Genomic DNA, 14,265 nt, shown 5'->3' with positions numbered 1-14,265 from the left:
TGATAAGGATCATTTCCAAGGGCTGAGATGAAACAGGATGATCCACTGGCATGTGAAATTGGAGCTCCACTGCAGCAGAAAATACAGGATCACTTTGTCGCATGAGAAGAACGATCTGCACAAGCCACTTGGCACTTATTTAGATAAGCTCCATTAAAGGGAGGACATTTTAAGGATTTCTACAATAGTTTTATTTAAAGGAAGCTACTCAAGCACAAGCTTCATTCTCTTACGATATGTGCAAATGCTGGCCATAATTGATTTAATTCCAATTTTCAAAAGAGTCCTGAGCAACCAAATTTCAGCAGGGTGTCACCTACCTGTCTCTGGAAATTCAGCAGTCGTAGGGCTTTAAGTTCAATAGTTGCTTTGGTTCGCAGGTCACCAGCCAGGGACCCAGGAAGATTTTCAAGTTCTTGGATTCTATGAGCAATGCGAGCCTGCAAGCTGCAGGGAAGCGATTAAGACACGCAGTGAGCTTAAGCATGTAGGACCGTGTACATCAAGCAAAGCATATCCAATACAGGACTGATCTGCCAAAACACTCTTCCCCCATATGGCGCCTTAGGAATGGTGGGAATTTTAATTCAGAGCAGTTGAAGGACACTGCCTTGGGAAGGTCACACTTAGTGCCCGACAGCCAAATGTGAGACAAGAGACTCTAGATCAGGATTTTTCCAGCTGTGTTCTGAGGAACTTGGGGGTTCCTTGAAAACTTGATGGGAGTTCCATGAGAGACTATAGGTAAACGGACAACCAAAAAACCACTTGAATGCAGCCAGGGACATCCACAGCAATTTTTCTTAGGTACAGCAGAAAGACCAGGGCTTGATCTCCCATGAAAAAACCCAAGGCTGCCATTCGTTTTTTTTAACTAATAGATTCTGTGGCCTGAAAATTTTTTGAAAACCCCTGCTTTAGGTCAATGTTTTTCAACTCAGCAACACATTGGCTGGGGAATTCACATCTTAATGTTGCTGAGGTTGAGAAACACTGCTCCAGGTAATGGAATCTACCCTTGGCAACCAGGTAGCTTTTAATACATTGCTGCATTTATAACGCTGTCCTTGGCACCATGCAAGCTTGCTTACCTGTTCCCTGTGGTTGTAGTCACTTAATACAATTAACTTCAAAGCTAACCACAGCACTAACGCGCCCAGTCATTCAAATGAATTTCACCCACATTTCCTATCAGGGCAATACCAGCAAAGTTGACATTTAAAGCCACAGTTTTACCGGTATTCTCTCTCTTGAAGGATTTCAACAGGATCAAGTCCTCTCGGCTTCTGGATTGGAGTGATACGGTTCTGCTTCTGATGGAACTGCACCATTGGAGCAGGTTGGGCTGGTTGCCCGGGTGACTGAGTTTGGGGAGGCATGACAGGGGATGCTGCTGGAGGTACCGCCGGAGGTGCTGGTGAAGGTCGGCCTGTTGGCTGAGGAGGAATCAGTTTCTGAGGTGTGCTAGTAGGGGCTGCAGCATTTGCCATTGGTCCTGTTGAAGAAATAGGAAGGCATTTGTGGAGCTCCTTCATATGCCAGCCCACCGAGAGCATATATACAAAATAACGAAATCTTCAAAGACTGGCTTCAACATTTAGGTAAACGTACTTAGGTACCTGAATAAGTTGACGTTAAAAGGCAAGAATATGCCAGTGCTTCCCTGCCTTCAAAATGTCATCTTACAGCCACCTTGGGAATGGGTATCTATCTTAACGTGGGATGGCCACTCCCTGTCTGTATCTGCTATCTGGCCATTACATCATGCTGGTTCCAGACCAGTAAGTGACCTGAGAGGCAATTAACAAGGATCCTGTTAGCCTTTCATAAGGCTCTGAAGACTTGGTTGATTCCCCAAGCAGTGAGGCCAGGAAGTTAGGCAAGCTCTGTTGTCGATGTGGTTTTCAGACTGGGATGTATTGCTCACCTCAAGCATCACTGCTTTAACCATTGTTATAATCCCAGAGTCACTGTTGTGAGATGGGCGGCCATGTAAATTGTTTATTTAATTTTATTTCTATCCTGCCTTTATTATTTTTATAAATAACTCAAGGTGGCGAACATACCTAATATTCCTTCCTCCTCCTATTTTCCCCACAACCCTGTGAGGTGGGTTGGGCTGAGAGAGAGTGAATAAACAAACAAACATTAGCCTATCCAAGGATCTCTAAATCAAGGCTGTATAAATATGAACAAAATTACTCATAATTATCCATGTTAATAGGCTGAACAAAATTTGATTACTATTTTATTTGATTACAGGTTTTCTCCAAGCTATTCACTAAATTGCTGTGATGTTCTGTCACAGCATTCTAATGAGATACTGACATTGGCAGAATAATTTATTTATTTATTTATCACATTTCTTCACTGCCCATCTCGGCAAATGACTCGGTTTACAATCAAATTAAGATAATAAAAGATTAAAATATCATAAAAACAGATTTATTATAAAAATAAATATATAAATGTAAAATATATTCAGGGTTGCTGGATGTTGATGCATTATTTTTATTTATTTTTACTATTTATACCCTATTGTTAGCCACCTCAAGGATCATTTGATTAGAGTATGGGATATACATCTTGTAAATAAAGGAAAATAAACATTTTCTAGATAACTTTATACTTGAATACACAAGTAAAGATACTGCAATGGAATGTGGGAATGACCTTGAGAGATACGGGAAAGAGCCACAACCAGGGGAACGGTCGGACAAGGGGCAGCTTAGCCCACAAAAGGAATGGGGGCGTGGCCAATGCCTCAGAAGGGACCCTCCCTACTTTCTTGGGCTATAAATGTGACAGGGGAGGAATGTACTGTTAGATTTGCAAGATTCAGTTAAAGTAACCTTACAATAAAGTAGAATTAATTTACCTAGGCATGCTTCCTGTCTGGACTATTTCGCAAGGCTGACAGATACCTATCCTCAAACACTGGGACTTTTGTGGCAATTTTTAGACTGATGACGTATCTCCTGGCAGTCATATGATATCACTGAAAAAATGTGACATGGTAGTCTCTTATAGCAAAAGCTAGGGTGAGGTCTTTGAAGCCTTAATGATTGAGATGCCAATGAAGCAAGATATATTTCAACATAGCAATGGAAAACCCAACTGAAAGTTTTACCCCAGTCCACAGTCTTACCTTCCGGCCAGGGCTTGGGGGGTCCACCAGGGGGCTGCCCAGGCATTCCTGGAGGAACTCCTGAGGGTCCAGGAGGGGGCATATTAGGCCCTCCCATACCTGTGAAGACATGGGACAAACACAGGCACACAAGCTTTGTCTTCATACATTTCACTCTTCTGGTCTGAGCAAAGGAAAGATTTCTCAGAAGGGACCTAGGAGAACCTCACCCCAGATGAGTCTCACAGTCTTTGACTTAGACTCACCATGAGGTCTGTTGTAGTTCGGAGGTGTTGGTCCAGGTGCAGGCCCTGGTCCTTGCACTGGTCCTGTTCCAGATACAGAAGGTGGAGGTAGAGTTGGCATTTGCTGCTGCATTCCAGGCATTGGCCTTTTTCCCTGCACAGCCATGTGAAGATGGTCAGGCAATGGCTGTCCTCTGGCAAGCATCTTGTAGGCCATGATCTGAGCCCTCAACTGATGCAGCTGATTCTGGTTAAAAGGAGTTGGGCCCCGATTCTGCTGCCCCAGTGCTTGGGGGTCAGTACCATCTAATGGGACTCCACCAGGGCCAGATGGCATCTGGGGGCCAGAAGAAGGGCCATTAGCTGGAACTGGGCTTGATGCATGCTCAGAACCACCAAGTGGAGAAGGGTAACCTGAAAAGGGGCAAGGCAAAAAGAGAAAGGAAATCAAAAAATAGAGAGAGAGAGAGATTGCTTAATTTGCTTTGTACTTCCCACAATCAAAGATAAAGCAGTTTTATTTGAAGCACGTGCTTGCATTTTAGTAGACACTACATTTTTTTACTTAATAGTTTACTTAGCATAACTATTCCAAATGAACAGCCAAATGACAGCATTAACAGAAGATTTTGCCTAGAGTTTGGCACACTTGAACATAACATTACCAACATGAATAAGTGGACGTGCCTCAATGGGTCCAAGAGGTTTGGCTGGCACACTGCTTACGTATCTCTGCTTCTTCTGCAGGGTTGGAAAAACTATTTCTGCAAAATTTAGTTTTACTTTTAAATTAGTATTATATTTAAATCTGGAATCTTGGTTTCAGTCAAACAATGTTAGTTTTGAAAAAGTATGTTTTTATTCCAGGGCTGAAAATTGGCTAGTTCTGGCAATGATTTTGAGAATAACCTTATGGGCAAGGGATGGAGGAAAATAAAGGCAGATCTCTGAATCTACCTGAAAGATCAGGTAGGGCTCCTTTTTAATTTGAAACTTCATGGTCTATTTATTTTACAGATGTGTCAGGAGGGTTCTGGGCTCTGCAGAAACTCAGTCTTTCTAGGGACCTTTCCAGCATGTCTCCTTTTTGTCCATTTCAGTGTCATAATTCTTATTTCTGAAAGGAACGGTAGGTGGACCTTTTGGCAACAAAAGCCTGTGGTTTCTCTCTCCAAACACTTTTTAAGAAAGAGGATAAATCTATAACCCCAGAATGCCCATTCAGGAACCACAGGATTAAGCAGGAAAATTTATCAGGATCTCTGATTCAAATATCAACCAAGAATTATTAAACTGAAATTAAACGTGGTTGAAGCTATCAGAAAGGTATGTAACAGTCCTCCTTCTGTTAAGCTCTCAGTGCAGAGAGATACAGATATCACATTATGTAATGTTCCCATGTATGGGGTTTACATGACATCTACCTCCTCTCTTTGATGGAGGCGGGTATTTCTCTAGTTTTACACAGAATGTATACAGTGTGGCATTTTCAGTTATACTGACCACCACATGACTGGTTTTGTCCTTATTGGGACTCCTCAGATGTGGGGTTTTTTTTTTGTTTGTTTATTCGTTTAGTCGCTTCCGACTCTTCATGTCATGAGTAAGGATGGCGAGCAGGGGGCTCCCATCCAGGCTGTAAAGCGCGTGCGTAGCACTGAGGAATTAGGTAGCCATTCCAAGAGACACAGATCGGGCCCGCCTTAACCTTTGGGGTTGATATGTCTGGGTTTTTCCCACGCTTCTTCAGTTTGTTAGGATTTTCCTGTTATGTAGCAGCAATAAAACACTAGAGACCTGTTCCTTGTCTCAGTGTGGTTCCTGGCTGTTAGGACACTTCGTGACTTCATGGACCAGCCCACGCCAGAGCTTCCTGTTGGTCGTCAACACCCCCAGCTCCCCCAGGGACGAGTCCGTCACCTCTAGAATATCATCCATCCACCTTGCCCTTGGTCGGCCCCTCTTCCTTTTGCCCTCCACTCTCCCTAGCATCAGCATCTTCTCCAGGGTGTCCTGTCTTCTCATTATGTGGTCAAGTATTTCAGTTTGGCCTTTAATATCATTCCCTCAAGTGAGCAGTCTGGCTTTATTTCCTGGAGGATGGACTGGTTTGATCTTCTTGCAGTCCAAGGCACTCTCAGAATTTTCCTCCAACACAGATGTGGGTAGGAGTCCCAATAAGGACAAAACTGGTACATGGTGCTTCCCGGTGGTTAGTGTAACTAAACGTGGCAGGAGTCCAATGCCTTCTAGTTTCTCAAAAGAAGAGTTGAGCACAAATCTGAAATTTCGCTTGGGCTTGCTGAGACACATCCATGTTGTCCTGAACCATGGTTTCCTATGAAGTGTGAAGCATGATAAAGATTTTCAAGCCTAAAGGCAGAAATAAGCTGCAGTACTACTCCAGAACGTTTACCATCCTGCCCAGTCAGAAAACCACAAACTTCTGCTACTCCGAAAAGCTGAAACTCTTTCCCCCCCCCCTAAAGTTTTTACTGGATCAAGATGATAACGGTAGTACTGATGGAGGGTTGTCTTCTTTCTTGATCAGCCATACTTTTTTTAAAGCACTTCTTCTCTTTCAGTAAGCTTTTAAAAAACCCGATATAAAGTCATTCCAAAAGGATGTAACACCTACATGTGAGACGAATGGGGTACTCCACCACTCCTCAGTTTGAATCTTATCCTTTATAAGTTGAGGACCAGTATCTACAGTAGAGAGACTGTTCTACTTGCAAGCTTAGAAATTGTGGCTCTGAATTACACAAAAATCCTTCACAGACAGGAAGCTTCTTGTGTAAGTTACCTTAAAGTTATGAAGAATTAGAAGGATGGAAGGACACTTGATTGTAGAAAATGCTACATTTAACTAGCAATGTGATTTACGTAAATCCTGAAAGCATGCCATACCTTGAGAATGCTGATCCATTGGACTTGGAGGAGGTCCCATTCCTGTGTGCCCACCAGCCCTCATTCCCATGCCCTTCATTTGACTGTAACGAGGGTCCTCAGATATTCCCTTTTCATGCATGGAATCCATTGGCTGCAGTAATACAAAACCCACATAAAGAACTCCTCTAAACAAATCTGTTCCAATGGAAGAACTAAACTATCCATAGAGTAATCAGCAAATATTCAGATGACATGAGAGCTAATCAAGATTGAGATAAACTAGAGAGGCCAAACTAAAATTCTATACCTTCCCCCCGCAAAGCAAGCTCCATTAAACTTAACTGGACTTATTTCTCAGCAGACATATACCAGATTGTACTTTTAATGTCCTACTTATATTTGCATGATAAACGTATTGACTGTTAATCTGCCAGAAGAAATAATGACCTAATTCCTGCAATTACAGATAGTCCTCATTTAGTGACCACAATTGGGACCAGTAACTCAGTCGTTAAGAGAAGCAGTCACTAAGTGAAACAGCAATAGTGCTTATGATCTTATTTCAGCTTTCCTTTGCTTTACAGACCTGCAAAGGTCGTAAATGCGAGGATTAGTTGCAAAGTTACTTTTTCATCACTGTTGTAACTGCGAATAGTTGCTAAATGAGGCAGTTGCTAAATGAGGACAACCTGTACTTGAAATGGACACATTTTTTAAGATCATGTGGTGATTAAGACATCTACATGAAACCACTGGGTGAGATCATTCGTCACCATGGGTTGAGGTATCATCAGTATGCTGATGATACCCAATTATGCATCTCTATCCTGGGTGAGGTAAGTGATGCAGTGACTGCCCTTTCTCAGTGCCTGGGGGCTGTGGGGGTCTGGATGGGGAACAACAGGCTTCAACTGAACCCTGGTAAGATGGAGTGGCTGTGGGTTGATGGGGCTTCATCTTCCGGGAAACTGTCATCTTTAGTTCTGGATGGGGTGGCATTGCCCCAGACAGACTCAGTGCATAATCTAGGGGTTCTCCTGGACTCACGACTCCTGCTCGAAGAGCAGGTGGCAGTCATGGCCAGGAGGGCCTTTGTGCAACTTCGGGTTGTGCGCCAGTTATGCCTGTTCCTGGATCGTGAAGCCCTCCGAACAGTCACTCACGCCCTGGTTATCTCCCATATAGACTACTGCAATGCGCTCTACAAGGGGCTACCCCTGAACAGTATCCGGAAGCTTCAGCTGGTCCAAAATGCAGCCGCACGGGTTATTTTTGGTGCACCTAGGTGGGCACATATAACACTGTTGCTGCGCAAGCTGCACTGGGTGCCAGTTTGCTTCCAGGTCCAATTCAAGGTGTTGGTTATTACCTTTAAAGCCCTACATGGCATGGGGCCAGGTTACCTGAGGGACTGTCTCATCCCCATTACATCGGCCGGCCCCACCCGATCATCCAGAGAGGGCATGTTACGGACCCTGTCCATAAGAGAATGTCATCTGGCGGGGTACAGGAAGCGGGCCTTCTCTGTGGTGGCCCCCGCTCTCTGGAATATCTTGCCCCTGGAGGTGAGGGAGGCCCCTTCTCTCCTGACCTTCCGGAAGGCCCTGAAGACCTGGTTCTGCCATCTCGCCTGGGGCGGGAAAGGGAATAACCATTCTTGGGGATGGCTCGCACCCTAGAGTCCCTCCCACCAGCCTGGATTTTACATTTCTCTTGGATTTTATTTATTTATTGGGTTTTATTATAATTGTTTTATGTGATTTTAATGTTTATGTTTTATGGGGAATTTTATTGTAAACCACCCAGAGTCCCTCTTCTGGGGGAGATGGGCGGTGGCTAAATATGAGTAATAAATAAATAAATAAATAATCAATCAATCAATCAATCAATCAAATCCAATATAAAATATATGCTAGATCAAATAGAATATTAATCAACATCATATTCAACATGAATTACAAGCACATTTGCATGACATTTTAAATCACTGCAGCTTAATATGATTATGTGTGCCACTTCTTTACTTCTATCCCCCATGACTTCTAAACTATACTCAGCAACCTTTTTATGGTTTAATTTGAAATGAAAATGTGGAACATGTGATAAACATGTCACATTAAACCACAAAGGAGCTGCTGACTTGGTTAAGGAGCCACACAAAACACAATAAGGAGATGACATGCCCATGCACACCAACCAGCCAGGGTGATTTAATACGTAATGCAGATGCACTATCTAGCTCCCAGAATTCACAATATATCTCAAAATACTAAATTGGGGAAAACTGTTATGTATCATGCATCTGACTACTTTCTCAATAGCACATAACTAGAAGGTAAAAACCTTATTTATAAATATGTACTGTATTCTAAAGAACTTCTTTCCTCTGCCTTTCTCAGTCCAGGAACTATTTTATTTCATATATATATAGTGTGTGTGTGTGTGTGTGTGTACGTACACACACCCACACACACGCACTAATACACCTTTCAATGTGTATTAAAATCACTAGTTTTATGTAACTTTGCATCCCAAAAACCTTATTATCTCTCTCAGTGTGTTGAAATATTTGGTATGGCATTTTGTTGCTTGCATTATCATTCTGGTATCTGCCCCAATATCAACATTGTGTTCAAGCCCTCTTAGTGATGGTCCTTGTTTCTGCAATAGCCTAACCCAAAATACTCCCTCCCTGTTACATTTTTTAAAGAGCTTTTAAACACAACTCTTCAGAAAGGCATTTGGGGACATATGAAGACCATGATACCCGCCCCCACTCCTGAAACGGTGGCACATCAGAGCAGCGATTGTCCTAAACGCTGATCTGTTGTTTCAGTTTTTTGTGTTGTTCTTAATAAGCTGTTCTGTGGCTTCAGAAATAGAGCAGCATAGAAGCCAAAGAAATAAATAACACATAATCCAAGGTAATATAACAAAAGCATCTTGTGACACTAACAATCTTGTTGCCTCGTTAGCTTCGGTTGTGATCCATGAAAGCATATATGATAATGAAAGTGTTCGTCTTTTCAGTGCTGCAGAATATTTTCTTGCTTCTGCTACACAAGATGTAGCTACACAGCTACTCTCTGAACACTATTCCAATGTAGACTGTTCTCTCTGCAAAGACCTTTTTGTGGAAAGGCATGAATGCCAAACAAGAGTTCTACTTGGTTGCTAGTTGCATATCTTAAATGATTAAGCTGTCACCTTCTCTTAGCACACACGATTGTTTTTTGGGCAGAAAAATAGGAGGAGAGAGAACTAGGTATACTGACCTGAACTCCTGTATAACATACAACACAAAAATAGAACTCTTTTTCCCCTCTGTTGAAACTTAACACTATGAAAAACATTCAACTGTGCTACAGTTTATCCCTGAGACAATAAAGGAAGGTGGATATACAGGTGTACTTAGTTTTTCACACATGGCTTCTCCATTTTGGCTTTATTTTTGTAAAATAAATAATGACACGGTGTAATACATCATGTGTTGTTGTTCATCTGAGGTTGTATTTACCTAATTTTAAGACCTGCTAAGGACCAGATGATTTTTTATTATGTCCTGATATATAAAATTATAGAACTCAAAGAGGGTGTACATTCTTTTTCACACAACTGTATCTCACATTGATCCCCCTTTTTCCTTTTATATTCAAGTAAAGCAAACTGATACTGTGAAGGGTGTACACATATGGAACAATGTTATCCTTTATTACCTTATGCATCTGATGCATGTTGTCCTGAGTATAACCTCCAGGCCCTTGTGGTGGTATAGAGTGCCCTGCTGACGGTGGCCCTGGGCTGGGACCCATCATACTATGTGCAGAACCCGGGGATGGCCCAGGACTTGGGCCCAGCATAGCACCAGGAGAAGGCCCAGGCCCAGGAGAAGGCCCGGGACGAGGCGTCCCTCCCATTGGAGGATCAGGAGTAGACATTTTCAGAGAGGTTCAAAATAATATCCTAGTGCAAGAGAGTTTATTATTAGGGGGAAATATTATTCATTTGTTAATGAAATGCAATCACAGTTAACAGCATGGCATAACTAGAATATAGGCTTTTCTAAAGATATCATCTCCTGTAGACAGGGAAAAGAAAATACTGAAAATAAGTATCTGAAATCTTTCAAGGACTGCATTGAACAGGACTTACCCTCCTTTCAAATCAGCGTCCTTGGGAGTATGGGGAAGATAAAAAGCTGTGTTGTCGAGGTCCAAAGTACCAGCTCACAAATCACTATTAATTTATTTATGGCAAATTCAATGTCTTCCAGACTTAAGTAGAGCTGTACCAGTCTGGATGACCACAAGATGGCAGCAAAGAGATACAGAAAATTCTAACTCTTTATTGCAGCCCAGACGCCTTTCCATCTTTCATATTTAATTATCTATACTTTTAAGATAAAATTTACCACAGTCGCAGACCAGAGTTAAAAACAAAATACATTAAAAAAAGAATAAAAACACAAAACAAGGTTACAATTGCTGGTGGGTTCATCAGTGGGCAATCAAGTTGTGTCTAATTTTACAGGCAGTATAACAGAATTTGGCTATGCTCAAGGAAACTAAATCAAACTGATCTGATACAACTGTACATAAAAAAAAAAAGAGCATTTCTCAGCTGTTTTACCAGGGAGTTATAACGCAGGTTCTAAGATCCTCATAGAGGGTACAAGAGGACATGAGCTGTAGTTTCAATAACACCTTTTCCACAGGGGCACAGTCTTAGCTCATAGGAAACTTTTATATTGGCCATCCTAAAACTGCTGTGGAGAGAGCATTGAAGTGTGCTAGTGTTCTTCAGAATTTGGAGATGGCTTATTAGGTAGAGCAGATTGGTCCTGTTGGGCTTCTAGACCCTAATACGTGGTTTAAATGCACTAAGTACACACTCATAACCCATTATTACGCATGCCTCCCTGGAAAAGCCAAGATGTTGGAGTTCTCTGAAATTGTCCTAGTCCATATTGATTCATAACTGTCCTAAAGAAAGAACGAACTGAAGCCTGTGGGGAAAAATAGTAACTTCAGCTAGTGTGCTATGATGCAGGTCCATGTGCTTGTTTCAACCTTGTTGCCCTGCCTCCCTCCTTAATATTACGTTTGTAAAGCAAGGGGCTACCCGGAATATAGCCCTTAGGAACTTAGACTGGACCCTTTCAAGAGGAGTGAAGAACGTGTAAAGTCCCAGCTGGGCACTGAAAAGTAGATGCACATGAGCCTTAGCTGTACTTTTTAGTCATTCCTTTCCCAGATGCTGTTGAGAGGAGCTGATGCCTGTTTGAAGACAAATGCACCTTTGTCTTCCATCTTCCCCTTGCTATCACCTTCTCCTTTAGGCCTTTGTTGGTGCTGACTGCACCTTTCACTTCTTGTCTCAGATCAGGTCAGCCAGTAGCTTCATTTCCAACCCACAATCTTTCATTCACTACTATTCCTAAATATCAAACAATATAACTTAAAATTTGCCCTGCACAGCAACCCATCTCAGTTTCTCACACTTGCTAGCATCCTTTATTACTGCAGAAATCATATTAAACAACTTGCTAGGAGCTCAAAGACAGCAGGGAAGAACGGGCTTTGTTGTTACTTATCCACCAGATTATCTGTGACAACAAATGCCTGAGATGACCAAGTGATTTTTTAAAAAAAGTTATTTCTCTTTTGCACCTGCCAGATTATCATAAAAGGAATGTTCTAATATGCTATTTACGGTGATTGCTTACAAAATGAAACAGCAAGCCCTATCCAGTTCTTCAGTTTCCAAATATTAATGTTATTTCACCATACATAGTTTTTCTCCTCCTTTTGAGCACTGATTTGAATTCTGCCAGATTACCTATGAACTGGAGAAGAACTAGAGTGGAACAGAGACTACATTTGTGTCCATGGGAATGAATCTGCAATAGCTAAGTTTAATTTGATTCTGCCATTCCTCAGGTCACATATGCAATCTTCCACTAATGTTATAGAAGGTTTCTAAACTTCACCAGATTTGAGGATTAGGATACCTAATCTTAAATTGTACTTTGCTTCATGTTGTTTAGTATGGATGAAGGAGTTAAGAAATAAGAGAATGTTGGAGTTGGAAGGTTTGGGTGGCACGGTTGCTTATAATATGATATGATAAAGTGAAAGTAAATGTAGATTTTAAGAATCTTTACCTGAGAAATACATTATTAAGAATATGGAATAAATATAAACCCAGACTGTGTCCAAAGATATCATTATTGACATCCACCAAGAAAACACAAGAAAAACAGCAGATTAATAGAAAGATCTATTAATACAAGATAAGGGAGAAATTAAGATAAAGACAAGGAAACAATTAGCAATAGTAGGATATTCTTTTCAATGGTTTTCTTATAATCAGATGAAAGAGAGGTTTAACATGGACAACAGGACAACTGGAATCGAGAAGAGGAAAACTGAATTTGAAGTAGTTATATAAATACGATGAACATGTAATAGCTAAAATGTATACATTGTTATTAAAATTTGAAACAAGGATGAACAGGTTAGACTGTATGGTGAAATGGGCTGCAGACTGTGTTTATAATATAAATATGGATATATGGGAGAAAATGTGGGAAACTGGTGTTAAATTTACAGTGTGTCATATTTTAAGAGAGAACTTTTATAAAATGATGTATCAGTACATGACACTGGATAAACTCAAAACTTAAATATAAAAAATGTGTAAAGGAATATCAAACCAGTGTTGGAAGTGTGAAAAGGAAGAGGAAACTTTCTATCATGCATGGTAGACTTGTGAAAAAGCAAGGAAATTTTGGGTGCCAATTCATACAATGATGCAAAAGATATTGCGGATTAATATTACAATGAAACTGGAATGATTTCTATTGGGTTTCAAGGACAATGAACTAGAAAAGCAATATGGGAAACTAATATTGTATATGGTAACAGCAGCAAGATTATTGTATGCACAAAGATGGCACAATAATGAAATACCCACAGTAAAATATTGGATTATAAAATTGATGGAGCTTGTAGAAATGGCAAAGCTGACCAGTTTGGTCAGGAAAAAGATGATAAACACTTTTTTAAAAGACTGGAAGCCTTATATGGACTTTTTATTGAAAGAAGAGAAGACTGAACTGATGATTTATGGATTTTGGGATTAAAAAGGGTCAAAGAGGAAGGGGAAAGAATAAGATGGCAATTACTTAATAGAAGGAAGGGTGGAAGTCATAATTCTATGTTTTCTTTCTTTTTCTTATTTTCTACATTTTTTCCTTATGCTTCTTATAATTTTGTATGCTTTTACTGTATTGAAAAATTCTAATATAAAAAAACTTTACCAGATTCCATTAAATCCCTGTTAAATCCCATGGTCCTAGAAAATTCACAGCTGAACCCCTCCAAAGTAGAATTCAGCAGCAGCATTTATTATTTAAATATGGTCATCTTATATACATTGCCCTTTCCAAAGAGCTTACAAGCCGCAAAATAGAGAAATGAGAGAAAAAGACATGAAGGCACAGAGAAGAATTTATCATCATTTCAATTAGGGGCATTTCCCTTCTTGCCTGTATTTGGGAAGTGTTTTTTTAATTTGAAATTAATTACTTTTTAGTATAAAAACACATCAACCATGCTTTCACCCAAACCTTGAGGAATTTATTGACAGAGAAAAAAGAATATTAAAATAATATTCATGTAATATGTTAAAGGTCCAGCTCTGGATCTTCCATTTATAAGCAGATAAATAATTCCAAAAAATGTTACTTATGCCATCCTTCAAGCCATGTCCATCCACTTGCTCCTGAGCAAAGCTTGGCCTTATATACATTTAACAATTTTAAATGTTAACAAAAAATCCCACCCACCTGGGCTACCCAAGTAGTTTCCACGTAACCAATATGAGGCTAAGAAGTCTGAACTTCCATGGACAACTGAACTCCAGCAGCCAAATTCCACTGTCTCCGCAGATAGTTACGCTGACAGCCGGCTTCTTCAGCTTAAAGGCAGGCTGCTTCTG

At 40.7% G+C, this 14,265-nt stretch overlaps 1 protein-coding gene across 9 annotated transcripts in view; it reads right to left on the bottom strand.

Annotated features, from left to right (window-relative positions):
- SMARCA4 (SWI/SNF related, matrix associated, actin dependent regulator of chromatin, subfamily a, member 4) overlaps positions 1 to 14,265 on the bottom strand; it is a 73,929-nt gene that overhangs the window by 48,972 nt on the left and 10,692 nt on the right. For all 9 annotated transcript variants that reach the window (XM_063294389.1, XM_063294388.1, XM_063294387.1 and 6 more), the window contains 6 exons: positions 9,981 to 10,227; positions 6,283 to 6,415; positions 3,394 to 3,786; positions 3,149 to 3,247; positions 1,237 to 1,495; positions 321 to 447 (listed from right to left, as the gene is read on the bottom strand). In XM_063294389.1, coding sequence (XP_063150459.1) covers positions 321 to 447; positions 1,237 to 1,495; positions 3,149 to 3,247; positions 3,394 to 3,786; positions 6,283 to 6,415; positions 9,981 to 10,202 — 1,233 coding nt within the window. In that variant the 5' untranslated portion in view covers positions 10,203 to 10,227. The remainder of the gene's footprint in view (positions 1 to 320; positions 448 to 1,236; positions 1,496 to 3,148; positions 3,248 to 3,393; positions 3,787 to 6,282; positions 6,416 to 9,980; positions 10,228 to 14,265) is intronic.

This window comes from Candoia aspera, chromosome 2, assembly GCF_035149785.1.
Source record: "Candoia aspera isolate rCanAsp1 chromosome 2, rCanAsp1.hap2, whole genome shotgun sequence".
NCBI classification, from domain to species: domain Eukaryota; kingdom Metazoa; phylum Chordata; class Lepidosauria; order Squamata; family Boidae; genus Candoia; species Candoia aspera.
Note: the sequence above shows the minus strand (reverse complement) of the source record. Positions and strands in the feature narration are given on the sequence as shown.